This window comes from Labrus mixtus, chromosome 7 (assembly GCF_963584025.1).
Source record: "Labrus mixtus chromosome 7, fLabMix1.1, whole genome shotgun sequence".
In the NCBI taxonomy this organism is placed as follows: Eukaryota; Metazoa; Chordata; class Actinopteri; order Labriformes; family Labridae; genus Labrus; species Labrus mixtus.
The window spans coordinates 4,638,958-4,664,830 of record NC_083618.1 but is presented as its reverse complement, the minus strand read 5'-3'; the positions used below and the strand labels follow the sequence as shown (position 1 = coordinate 4,664,830).

The window sequence follows — 25,873 nt, the reverse complement described above, 5'->3', positions numbered from 1 at the left end:
TAGTTGTCTTTGGCCAGACAATGAATCTGCTGTTTGTAAGGGACTGGTGTTTAATGGTCCTACACAGGACTCTTGAATAAACATTATATCTGACTTCATTACTTTAAGTCATAAAAACTTTTAGTCACAAGCTGTAATCTTTGTTTTCCTTCTCTGGAAATTCCTGTGCTTGCACAAGAGAGTGTCGTGTCTCTTTAAGGGGCGGCACCTCCCCCTTACGTCATTCTGATTGACAAAACGCAAGCACAACGATTGTCTTTCTTCTCCCGATTGATCCCACTTTGGCTCTACTCTTTGACCAGTTCACGGTACCGCTACAATGGCTCAGCAGTTTGTTCAGACTAAGATTAAAGGAGACAAAGTGGTGTTGTTCATCAAGCCCACCTGCTCGTTCTGCATCAAGGCTAAAGATGTTTTGTCGAAATACAAGTTCAAGCCTGGACATCTGGAGTTCATTGATATCAGTGGACGCAGCGACATGGCCAACATGCAAGACTACTTCCTGGAACTTACCGGAGCCCGCACGGTAAACAGAAAGCTGCTTCGTCATAGACTGTAAATAATATCTGATATCTCTTTGATACAGTCTGTTCTTACATTAAACAATGAAGGAGTTTCTCTTAAAACACAACACTTTACACGTTTTCCCCATATCTTAAATTTGTAGCTATTGAAGATTGAAGGAGAAAAAAAAGTCATGCAAATAACATACACAGACCGAGTTTTTATGTATTTATTTTAATGAGAATTAGCAGTGTTGTTGTGCATATAAATTACGATAGGGGGTGTTTACTTTTGTTGACATCCTATTTTAAATGAGAAGTCAACCAGGAAACCACTGAGTATGGAAATAAAGTGGTCATCCAGCCCCCCCCCCCCCCCCATTTAACTTTGGGAGCAAGATTAAAGGTTAGACCAAAGTGTAGTACAAGTACAACATTAGATATGGTTTTACACTGCTATTTAGATTTTGTGCTACTGTTAATGCATATGTTTACTGTTATATTTGGTGGAAGTTGAGCAGATTATTTTGTGTAGTTCTAAAACAAATGATTACATATTTTTGTATTGATTAATCTAATAACTTCTCACTTTGTTACACTTTTGAGTTACACAATGAAAAAATTGACGAATCAAACATCTAACCTGCAAGTCAAAACTATAAAAACAATTTTTTATAAATAATTAAAAGTAAAATCGGCTATTCTTCTCATTTGATGACTTCCACAAGATTCAGTTTGCTCATTACATGTCTGAAAATGGTCTGAATCATTCTTCATACATGTCTTCACAGTGTAAACTGTTTGGTAGTTTTATTCATAACAGAACATTTAAAGAAGGCGTCTATATAAATATTTTCAAATCATACAACTGAAGGTGTCAATTGATTGTAGTACTATAATGAAGATATATAACTCGTATAAAGTATGAGTAAGGGCTGCAGTCGTCACCCTGCTGGTCACAGGTTCATAAAAACAAAAACCCCAGTGTAAGTAGCTCACTAACGCACTTACCACAGGACACTGAGCGCACCCTTTCTAATTGCATCTCACTGTCTCTTGTATTGATTTGATTGCAGGTCCCACGGGTGTTCATCGGTGAAGAGTGTGTTGGAGGCGGCAGCGACGTAGAGGCACTGCATAAGAGTGGCAAACTAGAGAGTATGCTGCAGTCCATTGGAGCCTTGCAGTGAACCGCTGCAGACCCACAGGTACAGAACAACACACTCATTTGCACAGCTGCCACATAAAGAGAAAGACAGAGGGAAAAATCTACGTAAAGAAGAGACAGGAGGGGGCGGGTAGAGTAAGGAAACGAATGCAAAAACAGGTGGGAACAGGAGGTGGCATTTGCCCCTTAAGAGGACTCGGAGCAAGTTGTTAAGTGCATGAATTAGTAACAGTAAGCGCTCATTAGTGCAGGAATAAATAAATGAAAGGAAATAAGATGCCCAAGGTGGTGCTCCAAGAGATTTTTTTTTAAAAGTAAGTGTTGCTCAGTGGAAGAGATGGAAGGAAAATTAGCTCCAGGCCCACACAAATGACTGCCAGATAGAAGTTAGCACCTCAGTTAATTATATAAAAAAAAAACATAATGAATGCAGACGCCTGAGGGGGTGCTGAAAGATTTGATGAGCATGAAAATAATGTTAATCATGTGTTATGGCCTTCACAGTAATCAGATCATAACACAAATAAGCACCCATGCAAAAAGACCAGGGTGTCTCTGTGGGAGAGAGAAAAATGAATACAGTCAAAATCCACACAAACATCTGCACACTGACTGTGCCTGGACAAGCTCAGCAGATGCAGACACATATGGAGTCAGGGGTATATTCATCTAAAACATGTCTTTATTTAAAGTCAGACTTCATGTTATCTACACTTTGTACAACAGGAGTCACATGTGTCTCCACACACTGGGTAAAGATGCAGCACTACAGAACACTTTGTTTACAGTCGAGCTTTTTCACTGTTATTTACTGATTTACTTTTGGGGATTCATCTGAAGATTCCTTAGAAGATACACACCTTTTTTGTAAAGATTTATGTGGCGCAACAGCAGGTTAAATATACAACAGGTGTGCTAAGGTGCCGACTGATATCACCTGCAAACTTTCAGGATCTCACAGTGGCAGCTCAAATACTTCATATAGTTACAATACAGCTGTTCACGGTGATTGAAACTCGTCCACACATTAAAATTAAACTTCATAATGCCACATTCTGTGTGTTCTTATTTAGCTATAGGTATAGCATGTCCAGTGTGTATTCTATCATTTTTTTTTAAAAAAAGGTCACTGATCCTTGTTGTACATAACAGTGAAGCAGTAGACTGTAAACTAGTGCGACCCGGTTGTCTCTAATCAGAATGTAAAAAAAAAAGAAATAGTCATAATCATGTCCATATACAGTTTACAGTAGTTTACAAAAATAATTGCAGCACCAATAAATCATAATCTAGTTCTAATGAAAAACAACCGTCTTAAATAAAAAAATAGGATAAAATAAATAGTTTCCTACCCAGAGGCATTGTGGTTTTTAATGTACCAACTTCTCTCCATTTGTATTGTTAATTTAATCTTTACACAACTTCTGTATACATAAATGCTACAAAAGGCTTTTCTCCTTTAATGTGACAGACAGAGACATAACTTCATTATTTATTATTGCGAATAAATGACAAAGAGTTCCATGTTATGCTGCAGAGAAAATGATGTTAAAGTCCAGCTCCTGGACTCGAGACAAAGTAGAACTCAGTGAGTGTTGTTATAGATTTGGTTCACAGCGCTTCGTTTTGATACAGGCTATGTGTGTAGTTGAATTTGTAGACTTGATTTTTAGCCATTTCTTCATGTAAGGCAGATTGGCTAATTAGACACCAACAAGGACCTAAATGTATTACATCACGGTGGTAATACAGTTTTCACTATGAGACTGTCACTGCTGTTGTATTAAAGGTAGAGAAAATGATTTTTATAAGTATTTGACTTAATTGGTCCTTCTTGTTGACTACAAATGAAAATGAGCATGTTTGCACTACCACTGTAAGCTCGGTGTTCGTGTAGGTCCACACTCAGCTGAAATACTGATCGTGCCACTTAGAAGAAAGAGGCTCAACAGTTACTTCAGCTTATGAAATGCTGCATGTGCACACATTCACCATTTTTAGATCCAGCACAGACCCAACATGGTGCCATGGTTTTATTTCAAGAAGGAGCCTCCCCTGTGTTGACCTCACAGAAGAATCCTCAGGTTCCTGAAGACCAGTTACCCAGTTACTGTACTTAAAAACAGTCCGCTCATGATCCTGTTCCGTTCCAACAGATTTGTGGTCGTTTGATATGTCTTTTGTCATCTTGGAAATCCTCAGTTTTGCACCCGCCAATAGAAATGTAATCTTCCACCGTCAGTGGCCAGACAGTCATTTTAAATTCAAATTGGATTTAAAGGATTAGTCATTTTGTATTGCCCGTGATAGAATAGTCATTAAACGAAGGACACACAGTTATTCCTCTGGGGGGGAGGGAGGCTCGTCACAGCCGTGTATGTCACTGCTTTAGGAGTCTTATGATGTTTTCCTCTGCAACAGTGTCCGTCTGAATCAGCCCATCATCCAGCAGCACTAACAGGGGGGAGGGGGGGGGGGCGGGGATCCTTCTTTTTCTCATATGTTCAAGAACAGTGTTACTCTTAGTCTTAATTTTCTCTCTGGTCTCCCTCCTCTGCTCCCCCTCCCCCTCTTCCTCAGGTTGTTGTTGGCATCCAGGAGGGGTCACATGACTATGCAGCGGGACTTGCGCAGCTTGCGTCGCCGCTGCTGGTACTCACTGAGCTCCTGCAGGTAGCCTCTGGACGGCCAGCGTAGCCTCTCCACCTGCTCCCGCTCCTCCTCTAGTCGACACACAAAAAACACATATCACACTTTGTTCTGCTGCAAACATAACCAAAGGATGCTTTTTTTTTCTGATAGACCCGTTAACACCATGATTTATTGTGCTTGGCACATGCTCACACAAACACACGCGGCAACGACCCCCTGGGATTGTTGCCATGAACGCAGCCAACAAGACTGAAATATCTGATAAGATTTTGTTTACACGGCTAAACAGCAGACAATCGATGACCATCGATCATGTGTTGTATATTCATTCTGGCCTTTGACTTCACTTGTGCCCTTCAGTACCCGTCCAATGACCCTTAATGATATTTGTCTGTATGACTAATGATGTTAATAAAATCTGCTGCTACTAACTGGAGCAATGTTGCTGTTAGTCTTTGTAATAAGCTTTTGAGTGTGCTTATGTGGCCTATTAAATGCATATGACTTTAATGATATGCATAAACTTATAGTACTAAGTACACTATAAGGAGGCATACATACTGCTGTACTGTGCTTTAGGATAAATACAGAGGTATTCACAGGGGATCATGGTTGTTTCCTTTAGCTCAGGAAAACATCTAATAACAAAATAAATGACACTTCAGATTCAGATCCAAAACAGTCAAAGTGAAAACATGGTTTTTAATTCACAACTTAATAGTGGGCACCTTAATTTCACCGAACACATTCTACAAATCAGCTATCAATTTGACAAAAATCTAAACTATCCCTCCATTCACAAATATGACACAGAGGACCCTAACCCACCTAAAGTTTGTGGAAATCCAAATCTCAAAAACCTGGAGGCATTTTGAAATCATCATTTAGAAGAAAATCTGCAGCAAACTCAAGTCTGAAATCAGCATTTGTAATTGACTATCCCCTCTGTGAAGCCCATCTTACTTTACAAAGAACATGAACACTGACCTGAGAGCTCCAGGAAGTCAGGTTTGTGACTGAAGATCAGGTAGTTGTTGGCAATGAAGTGTAGGAGCCAGATATACAGCTGCTCTGCATTGTGGCACTGATGAAATAAAAGAAAACACGTTTTCTTTTAAGAAGTCATGTTTAGTAATTGGTGAACATGGACCTTGTTGCAGGTTATGGCCTATACAAGATAAACATACAAGCTTGCCATTGACAAAGACAAAGATCTACGTCTTCCTAACACAGCTTTGGCATTCTGTTGGCTGAAGGATATATACGTATAATGTCCAAATGAAGCTGTGGTCGGGTTACACTATCAAGCTCTTCATGCTCTTATTTCATCTCTCGTACATTTTTATTCACTCAAACTTTGAAAGTGTCACTGACCTTTGCCCTGCGGAGTAGTCGAATCACGCTGATGCCTGTTGATGACAGCTCTCTACTGGGCATGCTCTGAAGGTAAGCGCACACACACACTTCACACAGGTGCTGAAGACGTTTCACCTGGTACATCTCGGCACAGACCAGCACCGCCATGGCCTGCAGCACACTGGCTGGACACACAAACACAACCAGCACTGTTGTTCATACTGTTCATGTACAAAGTATTCACACACACAGTTCTTACATGATGTACATGAGGTTTGATACTTTCTTTAAAAAAAAACAGCTCAACACATTATCAGCATGTTGGCCTCCAGAGGGACTCAAAAACACTCCCGAGGAGTAAAGGAAATGTTTTTATGATTGCTTGTTGACACAGAGTCAGTGCAAGGATCGCCCTGTGAGGCTTCAAACAATTACATAACAACAGAGCATTCTGTGTGTCTGCTTCACACTTCCAGAGGAATTTCAAATGAACTTCAGATCGCTGTATTTGCACAGGACACGCTGAAGATTTCTTTTTGATTCTCAGCATGAAAATGAAACGAAATATAAATACGAAAAAGACAAGAAAAAAACAATTATTGTGAAAGGAAAGGAAGTTAAAGATGTTAATTTTACAAATAGTAAATCAAATGACAAGCATGTGAGGTGTTCAGTGTAGAATCAGAGCCACAAGAAGGACGCTGCATGTTGTCTGAGGTTCCCTTCGTAGCTGTTCAGCTTTTTTTCAGAACACTGTTTTAGCTAGAAGGCCTTCACTTTCACCTTAATCATCAAACACAAGCTTTAAAACCCTTGGGTATACTCCTAAAGTCTAGCAGCAGTGATACAGATGAGTAAACTAGCAGGTGAAGAGCAGCTTTTCGTGGGCCAGATATTTTCCCAGGAGTCATTGGAGGAGCGGAGCGTCTATTTGTCATGTCACTAGAAACACAGCTCCAAATAATGTTTCATTTGATCTTGAAGTGGATATATCTACTAACTAAGTCTTTTCTCTTGTATAGTTTCTGTACAGGTTTAAAGAGTCTTCTGGATGACGTCCATTTGTTCCAATAAAGCTTTGAATCTGGTACCCCACATTCACCCCCTGAGCTCAATCCCGTCCTGCTCAGGGTCTCCTAATCATCTGGTTTGTATTGAAGTATCTGACTGTGTGCTGAGGACCCTGAAGAAGGCTGTTTGTGCTGCTACGAGTGGGTTGTTACCCGGGGTCTAATTTAATAAAGGCTTTTAACTTTTTACAGAAGAGTGCCTTGGCTTTTTGAATCTTGTTGAATGTTTGTCTTCCCCAACAAAGAGCACATTTACCTTCTTTGATTGAACTCTCCAGCACTCCAGACACAAAACGGAACAGAAACATAATTAATTTATTGCTCTATTCTAACCCAGTGTCCTGTTTTAAAGCTTTACTGAGCAACGCACATCCCACAGTCTTGTCTTTTTTTTTTTTCACTCTTCAGATTTTGGATCGGTTTTATTGGACGACTTTGTGCAAAACTCTTCAAACTAAAACGACATTTCAATGAAAACACACGTCAGCACACAGACTTAATCTCAGCTTTGAGCTTGAAATAAAATCAGTGACTAGAACAAATGAATAATTTAACACTGCTCTCTCTAAGCTGTTATATTACTTCCCTACATACACGCGCACAGCGAGCATCAAAGAAGTAAAGTTGGTCCTGTTATGTAATGTCAAAATGTCAGATCAAATAACTCCTGATGTAACCTGATTCCTGCCATTTGAGTCCATCACCCTCAGCAGCCTTCACTTCCTCCCAGTAACACTGAATCTCTGCACTGTCATCTAAAAACACAACACATGAGCATTCATGTTTTCTGCTCACACAGTCGGAACAATAAACTGATTTAAACACTCCTCCGTTCTGGGGGGTACGAGTGCAGTTACCTTGCTTTGACCTTGAGTGCTGAGCTCTTACGCAACAGTGCAGCAACTTCAGCCTCTGGAGCTGTTTCCTGAGCTTTAATTTTCCCCTTTTCCCATGATTCAACCTGAAGCTGTATCTCTGGAAACGGCCTGCTCACACTCCCTGTAGCTAAGCCGGTTCTTAAGAGCTGCTTATTGAGGTTTTTCTTCCTTTTTTTGCACCAAAACATCTCGTGCCACAAAAATAAGGAGATTGTCAGCTCCAAGTTGCTGCTTATTCAGAACAGATTATTCTTCACTGTACACTGGCAGCTTTATTATATAATCATACTGGGGATGAAGATGATAGCAAACAATGTAATCAACTATGTAATTAGGTGACTGTTAATTACAGTTTGATAGATTTTTCATTAATTAAGAGAAGTAAAGTATCCTGTGCCTTAATAATCTGTAATCATTTGTAATTCAAATACTGGATCCACTTGAGATAACCGTTAATTGAAAACACACACACACACACACACACACACACACACAATACTACTAAAGTCCCTTTAGACATGACTTAAGCTTGACATTCAAAGCTGTATTTTGTCACTTTTTAGCACTAGAGGGCAGAAAAACTCAAATGATATTTTGGCTCTTCCTGTTGTTCTTCCTGTTTCCTGATTTGGTTAGTTTGTCACTTAAACACAAAGCAGACATACCCATTCATGGGGTATTGTGCAATCCAGCTACTCCTGATATCAGTATCTGGGTCTCTTTCCTCTTTTAGCATTTTTAATGACTGAGCCATTTAATGACTGGAAACCCTGTTTGCTGAGAGCAGCCTATAGTTTAAACTCTATCTGGTTTGTCTACCTGAATAACAAACTTCAATTGGCTGAACGCTGCCCTATAATTGCAGGTTAAGTATTGATTCTCAATGAGATCGACAGTACCAGCTAAGCTTGCATATTACACACGAGTCATTTGATTCAGTGTTCAAATAAAAATGATTGCTCAACTCACTGTCAAGGTTCTGAAACGCACACTTGGCAAGATGAAATAATCGATAGTTTACTGTCATCATATGCTAATTAGTGTTAAAAATGCAGCGCTCAGTTTGACGGATTGAGTTGGAAGAAAACAAAAACGATGTCGGGCTGTGAGCCGGCACCATTAAAAACAGATGAGGCAGTGATGCCACGGGTTGAGTTTGTCATCTCTGAATCTAATTTAATTTTAAGCTCAGTGCTGCTCTGTGCGTTCCTCTTGAGAATGGCGCTGGCAGCATGTCGCAGTCACACAGATGGTTGACAGAACTTGTCATCTGTGCTTTTGTTTCTGGCTGTGCAGTGAGTGAGGCCTGCAGGAAAACACCACTGTACCTCTCTCAAGCGTTTCATTTGTGTCGTCCATTAAACTGAAATCAAAGGTCCTGTTTTTGTTTTATTAGTCAGAGCCAGTGCATATTTAGTGACTTTCATCCCAATCACTAATCAACCATGCATCAATTTATTATTCATTTTTAAACAACACAGACCCTGTTTTTATTACAGCAATCTGGAGAAGTGACTGAATAACACGCTGATTCAGAGTTTTTTTTAGTGCTATCAATCCCACCGCTATAAAATTAGGCAACAGTGTTTAATTACTCGAGAAGAAGAGGACTGCAGGGATGTTTTCTTACTATATTTAGGCCTCTAATTGGAGATGTGTTTTCAGTTTGAGGTACAACCTAACAGTCATTAATCTTAAGGAATGCAATCTTGGTCAGAGATGTCTACTTTAGAACACGTCGGGGGTTTTTGTGCAAATAACTCACCAGGACAACAGGAGTCAGTGTAGAGGTACTCCAGGAAGGACAGGAAGGTATCTGAGGAGACGCCGTGGATGGGCACTACTCGGCTCCGAGCCTCCGCATACTTTCCACTGAACATGGCGGCCATGACGTCACAGCGTGCCACTAGCACTGCTCGATGGGCTGGCAGAACACTCCCTTCAACGCAAACAGACGTGAGGAGTTTAACATCCAGGTATAGATTTTTAAAGTAGCTTCTAGGAAAGTCCTATCGATCAGTGAAGGGAATTGCCTGCGCGTATAGACTCTAAGTGAGGGTTCAAATGATGTCACAAACAAATTATAAATAATATTCAACAAGTGAAAAACTCCCCTTATCAATGACATTTCTTTCTCGCCACATGACGTTAGTGTAGAGGCCAGACCTAATTTAATGTGACTTGTTGTGATCTCTTATAATAGGTCATATAAATGAACAAGAAACAAATGACATGAAGAGCCTGGGCAGAAGTCCTGACATAATCGCTGTCATTAGGTGTGACAGCTCTCTCCCTTCACTCTATCAGCGTGTTAGCATGAAAAGAAATGCACCTAGTATTAAGCAGAAGCTGTCTCTGTGACCTCTTAGATTTGCAGCTTAGAGGTGCAAGGACCAGAATAGCTTGCTGCACTCTTGATGAGATAAATATTGATTGAGGTGACGCTTCAAGGCTCTGCTTCTGCATTTCTCAATTTGATACTATAATAGCAAATATGTTAAATGCAGCTCACGGAGGAGCTTCTGGGTGAGATGAGACCTGACAGGAGCGGAAGGCGGCTCATCCCTCAGACTGTTTTATCTTATTTAGCTTCCAAATGGACGAGCAGGCTAGAGACTGAGATCATAATTCAATCACAGCTATAAAATGTGACCTTCCTCCGCTCTGTGACGATGCATTCATTTGTAAATCTGTCTGGCTTTCAGAAACCACATATTAGCACAGACCCACCTTGCACCATGAAAATGACATCAGAGTAAAGAGGAGAGTTGAAGAGGTTGACAAGAGTCTGGGGGCCGAGCTGAGCTGCCCGCGCGCTCGGGGTGTCCCTGGGGCCCTGTGCACACACACACACACAAACACACATATACAAATACATGCATACACAAACAGTAGAGAAGACAACAAAAGAAACATAAAGAGAGAGTTAACATTACCTGCATGATTCTGTGATCTCACAACCCCTGTAGAATATAAAAGACCTCTATGCTAGTCTGACTTGGTGTTAGGGGTCGTTACCCAAACATACTAAAACATAGATGTCATGAACAACATGACAACATGACTGTCCCAAAACTTTGAATTTATTAACACACCCCTGTTTTTTTAAGCATTTAGAGGATGCTAAATGAAAATTATGTAAAAACATTATACTGTAGTCCACAGAGGAAGAAATCATCACTGTAAGAGCGCTGTGTTTTTTTTAACTTTATGATAGTTACGTCTGCAAAACGATTGTTGTCAAAGTATCCCATAAAGCATCCCATTATGATAACGTGACCTTTCTCAGCCAACCGGAGCACAAAGACCTCCATATTCCTTCCCCGCTCTGCTGCAGAGGGAGCGTTCAGAAAACACAAAGCGTTCAGCAGAGGCAGCAACAGAATCGAGCCTCTTTGATTTTGTGAATCAATGGAAAGCTTCTGGAGAAGAGTCAAGCCGGAGGTTTTTGCAGACGACGAGATCAGATTCTGACGGGACATTAGGGAGTCTCATCGTGTCAAAGTGTGTCTCAGTTGGAAGACTGGAGTTCTATACAGATGTACTCATGGACCATGCAAGGTGCCGAAGGCTTGTCAGGCCCCAGACGTGTCAGATCTCCTGATCATGATCTGATGTCTTTGACATGGAGAGGCCTGCTGTTTTCTGAATAATCAGATCTGAAGCTGCAGTTTTTAACATAATGCTGACTCGATGGCTATTATGTATACCAGTTATTTGGCGTACAAAAAACCTTTAACAAGCGTCTCTTGTTTATCTGGTGCTTATTCCCACAGGGGTTGATACGTGCAGTAATTAAATAAACACGCTAATTATGGCCAACTTATCACAACGCTGTTTCTTAACAAGGTCTCACTAATGAAGGCACTGTTAGTCTGCCACTTCAAAAGCAAATGTTTATACCTTCAAAGACAACCTTTGACACATAATAGATATTTAATCACTTTTGCTGGGGAGTGCTATTCTACGATATTCCAGTCCTCAACAAATGTGTTTACGATTTGTATGACATCTCTGGATAAGAGAGGTTGTTTTGCATGTTGAATACCTCACCCTGTCTCTGCCGATGAGGGATCGTATGCGCTCCATAAGTTGAGCCACAGCTATCGAATTCTTCAGCTTCTCCTCCAGGGCCTCTTGAAGGTGTTCCCACTCCCACGCTCCTACAAAGCATCCACAATAGTACAGTTTACTAAAAACACACACAGAAACTATTTTTTTTTGTCCTGCTGGCACTGCACTCTTACCACCCACACACCTCACATCGAGCATTTTGACTAAGTTGGCTTTTTTCTAAAACAATTCTTGTTATATCATACATGTCAACTTTGGGTGGGACGCTCAGTCCAGAAAGCACAAACGGAGACCAGAATGCCTTTGCAATAAATAAAAAAAAACAAGATTAAATCTGCCCCCAAAGTGAACTGGTCAAAAGTCAACAGTTACAAGCACTTCAAAGTCCAACTGAGGCTGATGGGAATTTAATAAACTAAAATGTTGACATTTTGACCAGATGATCCAATGTGCTTGTAAAAAAGAGGGGGATCATTTGGGTCAAGGGATTACAATGCAGGATGTGATAAATCCTTTCACAAGCTTGTGTGAACTTCATGGTGGTATTTACGAGATCACTGAATGGAGAAAGATTCACCCTCTGGATATCTGCATGAACGTTTAAGGCACACCACCCAACGTATATCAGGATATCTCTTAGGCCCTAAGATACTGTCAATCACATGCCATCCCTATCATGCTGCTGGCTGCATAATAAACCTGGGGGGAAAAAAACTATGATCAGTATAGAGATAGAGATAATGAGCAGTGAGACATAAAACTTGAATTTAAATGTCTTTATGGAAAACTATCCATTTCATTCATTTTAGCGTAATACTTCTCCATGAAGCCAGCAAAGCCCTGCAGCTTATCCGGGGGTGATGCACTCTGTCTCTCTGGGACGTAAACAGACAGTGTGGGGGAAAGGGGAGCTGGGCAGGACAAGATTTATCTCATCATTTGTTCATAATGACAATATTTAGGCTGATGGAGGGATTACCTCAACACACGCTGTCGGATAATAACATGGCGCTGACACCTCGTAGGCAGGGTGACAGATTAGCTCAGGCGGTGTGCGGATGACCTATCATATAACCAGACAAAGATAAACTGGATGCACTGGTAGATTGAAAACTTTCACCTATCTTTAGACAAGCCCGTCAAGGTCGTGAGGCAGCGTGGTTAGTGCATAAAGACTTCAGTTGAAATTTTGAGCCCTTTAAAGGCCAATACTACTCTAAACACACACACATAATGTATAGTAATTCCTCTGTGTCATACATTTAAATATGTGTGCTAAACATGCACATACACAATAGCAACCAAGTGAGGAATGCAATGATTCAGCAGCATAGCACACAATGAGACGGAGTCCAGCAGTGTTAACATCACGCAGGATAAGTCACGGCCTCTGTGACTCTCCACAGACACCCCAGTGACAAAAACCCCGAGCGTTGTGCGCAAGTGTGACGCTGTGTGTTTACAGAGTTATGATATTGTTATGGAAATGTTCTCTGTCAAACCAATTAATTGAGATACAATTGACAGTGCCAGTGGAGTCACAGTGCCAGCAGAAGATTTTCGTCCCCTTCTCTCTGAGAAAAACAAGTACTGCATGTTGTGGATTTACTGCGAAATAGAAATCAAATATTGGCTCTCTTCGCTGTGAATGTCTCTCTGGGCAAGGAAGGCAAATGTTCACATCTGATTAGCCCATTTAAGAAACCCCACTAATGCAGAAACTCACGCACGCACACTGTATGTGAGGTCAAGCTGCTTTAAACATACAGTCAGACCGGCCATGTTGAAGGTTAGCGTTACATTACATCACACAAGGCTTCACACTGACTCCCTGCAGTGTTTTAGGAGTAGAAACGTGACATTGGTATTCTGCAGAGCACTTCCCCTCATGTTTCTCTTTCTGCTGCTCACTCCGAGTCACACACACACACACACACACACACACACACACACAAAGAGACAAACACACATGTACACAAACATTATGCTCTAGTGCACAGCTCCCCCACCAACCAAACACTTTCTCTCTGTCTTGAATCCTTGTGTCCCGCTGGCTTGTTTTCACTCTCAATTTTCCACTCCATCCTTTCCCATATTCGTCTTCTGTTGTTCAAAAAAAAATAAAAAAAATAAAAAATCTGCACGCAAGTACTTATATACCTGTGTGAGAGCATAATCACTGCACCCTCATTCTTACAAACTCTGGCATTCTTATTTGTATTCATACCGTCACTCACAGAGACTCAGTCTAACCCTATAATCTTCTTCCCGGCTCCGCTCAGCCTTCTCTGACAGCACACACACTCAGCTTACATGTCTGTGTGTCTGCCTCTGGTGAATCTGTGTGAGTGTGCACATGAGTGTTTCTCTCAGAGCATCACTGCCGCTCACATACATGTAAAGAGGCAGCCGTGAATCAGATGTGAGCGAAGCTTTGTGCCATAAGGGCTCCTGCACGATATGCAGCCTGTGATGATGAGCTTGAATGCACGAGGAGCTGCGATCAAACATGCAGCAAGCACAGCTCTGCAGACTCTTAGAGGATTTTCATTACAGTGCTGAAATCGCAAAGATGTCACACGGCTCTTTAACCAAGGCTTCATACACGAGTTAAGAACATGCTTGATGCGACAGCCACAATTTATTACAGCTGCAAAAAAAAAACAGCTGTTTTGGTTGCATTCTTGTGAGGTTACGTTTATATATGACGCTGTTTATTTTACATGACAGTTTCATTACCAAGTGCAATCCTTTGCTGCAGCAAATACAAGGCCACTGTTACAAGGCAACAGCTAACCCTGTCAGCCTTCAAAATGACACTAGTTCAGTTTTACTGCAGAGACATCACTAGTGCAGCAATCCAGCCAAGTGTCCATAATGATTCATAAAGCTACGCTACGCTGAGGGAAGAAAACACAACTGGCCTTAAAAAAAAACAGAGACATATCACAGTATAAATAATGATAAATGCACCTGAGCTTGTAGAGCGCTTTTTTTAGTCTTCTGACTACTCAAAGCACTTTAACACTGCAGGTCACACCTACCCATTCACATCCTGATGGCAGAGGCCGCTACTGTATGTAAAGTGTCCATCAGTATTAAATAATCCATTCATACACATATATACGCTGCCAACGAAGCAGCAGGACCAATTTGGTAAGTGTCTTGCCCAAGTGTCTTGCCCAAGAACACATTGGGACAACTGCAGGAGCCGAAGCCGCCCCAGATGAAATCAGGTCCCAGATGATAATACAGCAGTTGCTTATGATAATGCAGTTTCAATCTGAATGATTTCTGTTCCATAATGGAAAACTGGAAAAGGCCGAAAAGAATGAAAACTGCCCTCTGCTGCCAGGGGACATAAATCATCACATCCAAATGACTGGAAAAGGATAACTGCTTTCTGTGAAAAGAGCTCCCATGCTGTGAATGTCTGTCAAGGTCTGTTAGATGTATTTAGACTGTCGTTTTTTATGTGCAGGATGTGTCTTACATTGCAACAACAAAAAGGCTGAATACCAGGTTGAATCACCAAGACTAGGTTATTAATAATGAAATCATTCAACACACTGAGTGGTTTGTAGCAGGAGATAACGTCACAAATTCATCCAACCAGAAATCATCCAGTGTGATGGGTAAGAAACTGATTCAGACTTCCAGATTTCCGTGTACAACATTCATGTTGGCCGCGGTTCCAAGGAAAGATTTGAGTTCTAGTCTCAGCTTTCTTCTCGGCTGCGACTGATCCTGATATCAGGACGTCAGTGTGGACAACTTCTTCATGGTGAAATCAAATGATTTTAACTGAAGAAGATTGTGGAGCTAATTTTGAATGTTGCAACTTAAAATACTGAAATAATTCAGCAAAATAAACTAGGGGTCACCTTTTTTAACTCACTTAAAATGAATGCAGCATTTTGATTATCACAGAATTGTTAAAGTCGTTGTTAGCCTTGCTGGTAGCAGCACAGCTCAATGTGGGTTGGTCCAGCATTTGGATCTACTATAAAAATTCACACAACTAGACAATGTATTGCAATTGTTTCCAGAGGATATATGTGCATGCTAATTAGCATATGTTTGCATGCTTACACATAAGAACTGTATTACTAAACCAAGTTGATAACCATTAAATATTTTTTAACATGTTAGTTTTGGCAGTTTGAGCACTTTGCATGGAGCAGTTAGAATTTAGCTCAAAGCTAGCTTAGCTTAAGTATTTGCTGTTTATTTTAGTCTTCCGTACTCCTAAATTTAACATTTGTGTGTTGATTTGAACATTACATTTCAATATGTCATTTTGGCTTTTAAGACACCGTATACTATTTAATGTATAATATAAATAAATAATTATAATAAACTATCATTTATAGATTGCTTTTCAAAATCAGAAAGTTAAAAAGTGCTTTCCAAGGACAGTTAAGTGAAACAGGCAGGTCATAAAATCACAAGCAAAGGCAAAGATAAGAAGAACAACCATTTTAAAATACATCAAATTAAAGTAACGTTTTAAAAAGGTTTTTTAAAAGAGATCACTGACTCAGCCAATCTCCTCAAGCAGTTGGTTTCAGAGTTTTTTAACCTAGTATGTGAAACAAAACACCTGTGCCCGACGATCTCAACGTATGTGTTCGCTGTAAGTTACTAAAAGATCAGAGATACAGCTGGTAGAAATGCTATTGCATCAGTCAGTGAAATCTTAAAATCTATTCTAAATCATACAGGAAGCTTAAACAGCTGCAGTGTGTTCTGTCTAGTCTGTAGTCCATCAAAAGAGCTCAGGTAGGTACAAAGGCTGTTAAAATAAACAAGGCTTAACATTTTGTTTGTGTCTTTAAAAGTTGAAGAGATTCAAATGTAGAAATATTTAAGGAAATTAGGATATCAAGTGTTCATACTTGTGTACTACTAGCTTCATAGAAGTCAGTAACAGTTCTTCAGTGCTAGCAAATAGTTGAGAGAGGTTTAAATGAAAAAGGAGATTAAATTGCTGGTTTCATTATTATTTTCCAGTATACAGTGTTTTATTTTACCTCTATATATGAACATGAGAGTCTCCCACAGGCACATACACAGCAGGGGGTCCTTCACCACCAGGCGAGAGAGGCGTCCTGTCAGGTGCCCTTCTGATCGGGGCATGTCATCAATAATCCCCCCATCCCAGGTGGAGAGCAGTGAATGTGGGCCTCCGTCCCGCTCTCTGCAAACACACCGAGACTGAGGACGTTCCCTGTCCAACCACAGATGAAATGCAATTTCCATCACAGTCACAGAACAGTGGAGTCTGCAAAAAGGAGATGAGCTCCTGCTGGCTACAGGATCAGGTGGTGAAAATATCTTGTGAAACTCAATCCCGGACGATATCTCTCTAATAATATCTCTCCTACCTGGTCTTGGGCCCCAGGAGCAGCTGTCTGAAGTACGGGCTGACAGCACACAGCACAGCAGCGTGCGCCCACCCCAGCTCTTTCCCCGAGTCTCCCGCGTAGAACGCCACATCGGCAAACTGCACGCCACGCTCCAACAACCACTGCATGTCCTGGGAGAAGCTGGACTCTTCTACCCGAATAGGGGGAAGACGGGCTGAGAGGGAGGAATAAGGAGCACAGAGGGTGAGACAGAGGATGGATGAGCTGTGTTGATTCCAAGAATAAAAGAAAAGTCAACCTTTTTGTTTTTGTATAAAGCATAGAGTAAGTGTCGTCATTAACACTTTTCATATTCCCTAAATCTACCTGGTCCACTTCAACAGATGATTTCCTCTTTTATGAACCTTGAGTTTTGAAAACTTTGAAAACAGAACAAATATTTGGAGAATGTAGAGCTAGAGTCTTATTCATTGTTGTTGCGATGTTTGTCTCTATCCGTCTCTCTATTTCTGCATCTCCCTCCGTCCCACTTTCCAAGCCCAGCACCGTCAACAGATGTCTGTTCAACATGAGTCTGGTTCTGCTCGAGCTTTCTGCCTCTTAAAAGACAGTCACTCTGCTAAATGATGCTCAGTGCTGTGGTGGATTAATGCTGGGTCTTAATAAAAATGATACAACAAAGAGTACAGTCTAGATCTGCTCTTTGTGTAAAGTAAGTCCTGATATAACATCTGTTGTGTATTGGCGCAATACAAATCAAGTTTGATTCATTGGTTGATAAATTATTCTCAGTGGATGGAGTGTGAATTAAAAACCATGAATACGAAAAAAAACAGCAATAAAAAAAAAGCACAGAACTGGAAAAAACTGTCAGTGAGTCTCGTAACATATTTCTTCAAAGAGATTGAGGGGAAAAAAATTGCTTTGTGATGCTTGTTGTCATAAATTCAGATGAATAAGAGCTGACAAACCACCAGGCTGGAATGAAAAGGAAGTGGGAAGGAGAGGGGGTTTCACAAATCATAGTCCCATTACATTCCTATTCAGTCCTATTACAAACTAAACCTCTGTGGACCTTATCTCCTTTTTTTATGGCTGCTCAGATCTGATCGTGCAAATTGTGCTGCTCCTGAGTCGGTGCACTTCATATTTAATGCAAGCTACACCGTAAGTATGACTTACGGAGTGTTGGACGGACACCAATAAATCCACCAGCACTTGCTGCTTCTTTGGCTGGACTTGAAGCCATCAGTCATTGTGTCACATTTAGACACACACAGCAGCAAAGTGGTCAGACAAGTATTTTACAGTAGTAGTGTAGTGAAATGAACTCAGTGTGGAAACATACAGAGAGGCAGAATTGGTAAAATTCAGAACGCAACAATTGTAATCTCACTTTGTAAATCAATTATGATACGACCTCTAGTTGTGGTTTGTGAGTTTTGCTTAAGGCCAAATTAATTTTCATTGTGTCATTTTAAATACACCATAAAAAGCTTTCAGTTGGTAGCAACGTCCAACAGAATGGCAGCAACATGCAGATTTAATCACGCTGTCTATAAGCCAATTAGGTGAAATAGTTCCACAGACTGAAACATAATAACATTAGCACAAAGGGAAAGCAGCAGAGTACTCCAGCTTGGCTTCAGTCGTTCAAGCTTTGTAACAGTAATTAAGGTTGCTGTGTCTCTGACGCCCATTTCTAGTCAAATGTGTGACTGAGTTTAAGGGCTTTTTGATCTTGATCTGCATTTCCATCCATCTCTTCTTATATTAATTATGTTACCTACATGTAAGTAAGTTTTCTTTAAATGTACTGTCCGACACAAAAGAAACCTTTTGAGTTCAGTGGTAATAACTGTGTGTGAAAAGTCGGGGCGTAAGCTTCTTTAACGAAAATAAATTTGATTTAAAAAGTAAATAAATTATTATTCTTTCTAACTTCCAAAGAGAAAGGACATGCGATCTTTTGTCTTTCCTTTCTTTGTAAATGACGACCTTGAGTTTTAAACTCTGATCAAACAATGGTAAACTGTGAGAAAAATAATAATGTGCTGCTGCTCTAAAATTCATCTTCTCAAACTGGTTTATTAGTTCTATGCACAAAAGTTTAAAAGATAGATTTTAAAAATCAACTGCAAAATGAATATAAGTGACTGGTTCTGTATTTTTGCAGGTATTTAAAGACTTAAAGAGGTTAATGATAAGGTTACTGAACAATCCTCTCTCGTCCCATGACTGCATCACCGAGCTGCCTCCAGACTTCAACACTTTGATGTCTGGAGGCAGAGAAGAGCACAGTCTTAGATTGATTTAAACGTCGCTGAATAAAAGTAGTCTACCTAGCTCTTTGTCTCTCTTCTTGTTTCCAGTGTGGAAGAGGGAATATTGATCTGGATAAAACCTTTGTGCTCAGCTCTTTTTGTGGCTCTATGTGAGCTGCAAGAAGAAATCATCTAGTCAGTCCATTCAGGTAAACAATAAGAGCAATGCTAATGAAATAATAACAGAAAAACTAAATGCATGAATTAAAACAACAATCACCACGTGTTCACACTGGCTACAGAAACTGACAGGACAGAAAAGATGCCTCCTTCAAAACAAGCAGCTTTAGTGTTTAGGTACCATAGTGTTCCTCTGACCTGGTTGTTCTAAGTGAGGGGGGCGGAGCTCGTTCACTTTATTCCCTCTCCTCTTCTCTGGCCTTTCTTTAGCTTTGTGTTTCAGACACTGAATCATGAAGTACTCCAGCTGAACAATACAAACATACACATAGTTAGTTCCAGTACAATATATAGAAATAATCATTTTACATCGGCAACTCTTCTCATTGGCGACAAATACCTGAGAAGAACAATGCAGATACCTGTCCTCTCCTCTACTGAGCATGTATCAGACAGGCAGTTAAACAGACGGGAAGAGGCTGAAAACTGAGGAATATATCCTGCAGCATGATTTCCACATGAAGGAGAGAGCTGATTTTGTCATGGGACACATTATTGATCCGATGAACTTTCCTTTCCAGCTTATAATAACTCTCAAACAAATTCAGTTAGTAGTCTGACATTACATCTGACTCCATATTAGTCGTTCAATCCTTACTTTGGACCTATTATTGTGTGACTTGACCACTCACCACACTGCCAAAGTAGCGGCCCACAAACACATGATTGAGCGAGGGCAGCTCCAGGTAGGTGGCCCCTAGGTCCCTGGACAGCTGCAGACCTTCGCTGTGGGGCACGCAGCTGCTCCAGTCGGACGCACACAACGGACAAGTACACGGTGGGCCTTCATCTGGACACAGAAAAGAGGTTTAATTCATTAAAACAGTAAATACGTTTTTTATTCTTTATTGAAGAGACAGGACAGTGGATAGAGTTGGAATTCAGGGAGAGAGAAAGCAGGGAATGACACGCTGGAAAGGAGCCACAGGAAGGATTCAAACCCAGGCCGTCTGCTTGGACACCTCTGTTCTCGTGCACTTACCACTAGGCTACCGTGCCCCTTATATAATATTGAAAAAAATGTTTTCGGAGAGTGCGTGGGAAGTTGTCTATTGACAGTACATTATGCTTTTTAGGATGCATGAGCATGGTGTGAATTTGACATCAAATGTCGGACATTTTTTTCTCTAACTCATTTTTCATTTATTTATATTTTTGTTTGTTTTCTCGCTACTCCCCACTAAGTTCCGCACTTTAATGCATTACGCTGCCACGAACACATTCACACCTTTCTAACACACTACCTGAATACCTAAACATTGCTTGACTCATCTCATTTAAATGTATTTTGTCTGTATTGTCGCTCTGTATCTTTGCTTATGTTTTGCTATTTTGTATCTATTTTTATTTTTATTTTTTGTCTTTGTTGGTTCTCGCTTTAGTTGTCATGTCTATATATTCTTGTTTCACTTTGTTCACCTTATCACCAATAAAAAAATAATAATAACAAAAATGTCAGACATTTTTGCTAATATTTCACCAAATGAGCTGCACTGAGCCCTGAGACACATTTTAAAGAACCAGTGCAAACTAATGCTATGAAATGTTAAAACACTATTAAATGCTCAATGTTAATACTTGGAAATGAGTCAAAACATATTCTTAAGACAGAAATCACGCCAAACAAATCACAATACTCAATAAATACCAAACTTAAGTTTAACACATTCAGGTATACACCCAGCCAGCAGAACAGGTGCTTTGTTTTAAATAGTCGTAAACAAAGTCATCACTCCTGTGATTGTGATCTGCAGGAGTAAGAGTCAGTCTAACAGCAGACTGGACCCATCAGAGCGCTGCCTGATAAGATGACCATCCCGAGACAACAAAGTCAAAGAGAATAATGTGTGTATTTTTTGTCCTGAAATATCATTACTTTATGGATTTTCTTTGACTGATTGTGTTGTGTTTTTTCACATTCAGGCCACAGTTTGAATTCATGTCTGGGGAAGAAAAAAATGAATTCTCTGCTCAAGAGAGAAAAAAAATCGATCATCGCATTCACCGTGAATTGTGCAACGCCACGTGCACTAAGACCAGCCGTGCTGTGCCATGTGTACACGCGGACCAAAGAGACAGAATTAGACAAGAAATTTGGAAGGATTTGCTCGGAGGAGAAAAAAAAACTGCACAAAAGAGGAGAGAGCCAGAGAGAAAGAGAGAACAAGCGGTACATGCAGCTAAGTGCAGAGGCATTTGATAAATCATTCTGCTAATAACCTGCAGGCATGACACAGAGAAGGAGCCAGACAGAGAGTGTGTGTGTGAGTGTGTGTGAGAGACGGAGAGAGAGAGAGAGTCAGAAAAAGGAGCAAAGTGTGTGTGAGAGTCTGACGGCAGTGACTTGGCATATCAGTGCTATGTTTGTGTGAGTGAGGGTGCGTGCGTGCCCTTGGATAATTCTGTCTGTGCTCCTGCGTTGAGCGCTGGTTTAATGGCTGCATTAATGCACGTACAGCAGTGCTCTCTCTCTCTCTCTCTCTTTCTGCCACGGCTGTGCCCGAGGTGGGTCTAAAGTCAAGCGTCAGGGAGCTCTCTGAGCTCAGCCGTCACTCTCTGCAGTCATAAGGGGATGATGTGAAAATACTCACAGCAGTCACACACTGAAACACAAACAAAGGTTTCAGACTACAGGTACCTACTCTCTCTCCTCTTCAGTCTCTCTCTCTCTCTCTCTCTCTCTCTCTCGCTCTGGCACAGACTTGATTCACACTGTGATCTCTCTGCAGCAGAGCTCTGACAGGTTCTCAAAGTATGTTGAGCAGACGAGCTAAAAATACAACCTGGTACATTTGATGAGCTTGTCTAGTACTGCATCTGGATTCAACAAGGGTCAGTGTGTTGCAAAAACACACACAGGATCAATTCTCTGTCTTAAGCAGCCCCTATTTTGGCTGTAACTCCTACTTAAAGGGTTGCTAATGTTGCGGTGCACGTGTGAGTGTGGATTTAAGAGTCGTGCACATGCTTGTCCGATTCAAAGGCTTATAGTGACAAAAAAAACAACAACTTAATGTCTTGATTTGTCTGGTTTTCTGCAGGGAGCATGTGAGCTGACAGCCTGAAGGCAGCGAGGGGAGATTTAATCATGAGCATCCTCCCCTGTGCTGGGAGGACAAAGGAGGACACAAGGACAGACAGTGATCTCAGTGGCCGAACCAGTAGAGCATGGCAATGTCAGAAAATCCAACTCAACGACTGAGGCAACAGTTAATTAACCATACAAGGATATCAAGTTCAAAGGCGGCGAGATAAAACATTTTGTAGTCGCTGCTTTTAAAAAAATCCAATGTTTCGAATGCAACAATGACAAGCTGCTAGAGGGAACCTCAGTTGTCAAGGTGACGGCAAAACTAAACTCTCTCAGCCCCTTAAAAAAAAATACATAGAGCGAAAAGCATCCCCACCGTTAAGGCGTGCTCCCACGGCGACCAGGATGACAGGCACACCCCAGTGCCTCAGGAGCGGGCGGAGTCTCGGGGCGTAGCCGTTCCTGACCTGCTGGAAGGCTAGCTTGTCAGTGACTGAATATTTGATGACCAGAATGTCCGCCTGCTCAAGAACTTTTCGTACGCTGGCCCAATCGCTGTCCAACAAGTCCTGGGAAGTCAAGAACAGGACAACAAATAGAAATGGAAGGAGGTCAGACATGAGAAATGCAATGCACAGGATTGCATGCATGCCAAGACTCCCACCTCAGATAACCCTCACCCTTCCCCTCTGAGTCTCCACAAGTATAATTACCACAGTGTGGCTCTTGGGACTTTACCACCCCCCCCCCCCCCCCCCCCCCCCCCCCGCCCCCCAGGACCTGTGCTGGGCTACTTGCTCAATCTAACCCAACCTGATTCAACTAATTAGGCAGGAAAAACAACACTTCAGAAAGCTGTGGGCAATTTCGATAAAAAGGACAAAGATACATAAAATTAGACTGACAGTCTTTCCCAGCGACACAGCGCTGACAGTGTGAGACAGCCCTATAATAGGACCCATACCGTGCTGTTACCAAATCATAACAGCATTCATATGCTATTAAGAACAAAAGTTCTTTCATCTTTTTCGTGTGCTTCATTTTAAAATAGAGTACTCCTAAGAATAGAGACATTTTCATAAAGACTGCAATCAGCGCTGGAAGGCAAGTGGCCTTGGAATTTGAATTGTACTTCTGAGAAGTGACGCAAAATCTTTGACAATGGCTGTGCTCTGGAGAAATAACACCACACTTGGTGTTTGGCGTCTTGGCTTGCTCTGCAAATAAAGCCTGATTAGGTGGCAAAGATTTAGGAGAATGAAGCCACAGCAACACCTACAAACACTATAGGCTACCTCTTAATTATGCAAATGAGCTATAGATAGATGAATGAGGAAAGCATAGATTAATGCTGTGTTATGTGGGTTTAAGGTTTCCCTCATTGTGTGCGGCACAAAAAACACACACCAACAGTCTCTTACCCAGCTGGGACAATCCCGGACCACCACGGTGACATCTCCGAACACACGTGAGGTGTACTCCATGAATGCTGGGTTGTGCACGCTGCTCTCCAGGTCGCAGGGTCCCACCAGCGCTCCATGACCCAGGTAGCTCCAAAGCAGGCCTCCCTGCAGCTGCCCCTGGCCCATGATTTCCTCACCCCCGGGCCCGACTCCTCCGGGGCACTCGCTGCCCAGAGCCACAATGTGGATGGACCTGTAAGCCAGACAAGTCGCGGTTCAGAGGGACTTGAAAGAAGCAGATGATGCTCCAGAGGTAGCAGCACAGAGGAGGCACCTCTCACTGATGTGGTCCTTATTACTCATGTCTATCACGGAGACAGTGCATCACCGCTATGTCACTAAAAATGACTGAAGAAGATGGACAAGGCCCTTATTACACCTGAGACGTTCTGAGGAATATTCTCACTATACATTTACATTTTTCATTCAGTAAAGGGAGAAAGAATAAAAGCATGCAACCATAGCCTACCAGGAGCCCCATCTCCTCACTTCCCTTAATGAGTTGCAGCTTGGGAGCAACTTACATTGTGGTCACCGCGGTTTTTTGTTCCGCTGCTGTACGCTATGGAGCCCGTTTCCCTCACGGTGCGTTTCCACGCCAGTCTGCAGTGGGCTTTTCCGCAATGAGCCGCGGCTCCGCTCCGTCGTTAATCCCTCTCATCGGTGGCTGCCCCCCCCGGGAGCCCGGCTGCTGGGGAGTTTCACAGTCACTCGCATTTCCCCCCCGTCTCGTTATTCATTCATAAAGGCGGACTCCGATACCGTCCCGAACCGACCGCAGAGGCGCACCGGACAAACCCAGCCCGCGGAGCAGCAGAGGGTGTAAACAGCAGCGCCCATGGGCGGCTGATGTGCTAACAGACAAACAAGTTGTCGGCGGTAAGGGAAACACAATTCACGTCGAGGAGGAGCAGCCTCTTACCTCGGCGTCCAGACTCTACGAATGACGTCGGTGGGTAAAACAAAGTCTCACTGGCACAAAACAACTGGAGAGAGAGAGAGAGAGAGTGAGAGAGAGAGAGAGAGAGTGAGAGAGAGAGAGAGAGAGAGAGTGAGGGAGAGAGAGAGAGTGAGGGAGAGAGAGAGTGAGGGAGAAAGAGAGAGAGAGGGAGAAAGAGAGAGAGAGGGAGAAAGAGAGAGAGAGTGAGGGAGAAAGAGAGAGAGAGAGGGAGAAAGAGAGAGAGCGGGTGAGGGAGAAAGAGAGAGAGAAAGAGAGAGAGTGAGCGAGAGAGCGGGAGAGAGACTAAGGGAGAACGAGAGAGAGGGGGGAGAGAGAGAGAAAGAGAGAGAGACAGAGAAAGAGAGAGAGAGGGGGAGAAAGAGAGAGAGAGAAAGAGAGAGAGAGGGGGGAGAGAGAGAGCGAAAGAGAGAGAGAGAGCTGAACAGAAAGCGCTCGCGCCTGACTCAGCAACACGCACGCGGGCATACAGACGTAGAAGCAGCGCGCGCCAACACACACGAGCTGCCTCACTTTTTTTTTGCAGGGAATGACATTGTTGATTTAATATTCATCATTCATCAACATAGTTTTCACTTTGTTGCTATAATATTTGAGCAGCTTCGCCTCACAACAGGGGGGCCTCCTTTAGCTTCTTGTTTTAGTGTTAAAAAAACACAATGTGAGTCAACAACTTCTGTTTTCTCACATCTACACTAGAAGGAATTGCCAAAATGTGCATGTAAGCTAGGCAATGTCAACGACAATGACAGCAATGTCCGCCATAATGAATAGCCTAGGTGTTACAGGAGAATCGCTTTTTACTGACACCACTATAACAAGAAAATTAAAGATCATTTAACTGACA

At 41.8% G+C, this 25,873-nt stretch overlaps 2 protein-coding genes across 4 annotated transcripts; one reads left to right on the top strand and one right to left on the bottom strand.

The window, feature by feature from the left end:
- Positions 1-225: 225 nt before the first annotated feature.
- On the top strand, positions 226-4,759 carry glrx (glutaredoxin (thioltransferase)). The gene is made up of 3 exons (XM_061042244.1): positions 226-526; positions 1,580-1,711; positions 4,252-4,759. The coding sequence occupies exons 1-2, from the start codon at positions 320-322 to the stop codon at positions 1,691-1,693; spliced, it is 321 nt and encodes a 106-aa protein (XP_060898227.1). The 5' UTR covers positions 226-319; the 3' UTR covers positions 1,694-1,711; positions 4,252-4,759.
- On the bottom strand, positions 2,336-25,203 carry rhobtb3 (Rho related BTB domain containing 3). 3 transcript variants are annotated; one of them, XM_061042243.1, is made up of 13 exons: positions 24,593-25,198; positions 24,027-24,261; positions 22,982-23,174; positions 20,207-20,364; positions 19,713-19,821; positions 17,089-17,284; positions 16,735-16,901; positions 11,681-11,790; positions 10,358-10,463; positions 9,393-9,566; positions 5,698-5,864; positions 5,311-5,407; positions 2,336-4,394 (listed from the first exon to the last, which is right to left on the bottom strand). In XM_061042243.1, coding segments are annotated over exons 1-13 (1,833 nt in total). In that variant the 5' UTR covers positions 24,595-25,198; the 3' UTR covers positions 2,336-4,275. The 3 variants fall into 3 exon arrangements, with proteins under 3 accessions (XP_060898226.1, XP_060898225.1, XP_060898224.1); XM_061042242.1 differs by lacking the exon at positions 2,336-4,394 and having other exon boundaries at positions 5,271-5,407; positions 16,735-16,931; positions 24,538-25,203; XM_061042241.1 differs by lacking the exon at positions 2,336-4,394 and having other exon boundaries at positions 5,271-5,407; positions 16,735-16,931; positions 24,593-25,203.
- Positions 25,204-25,873: the final 670 nt, after the last annotated feature.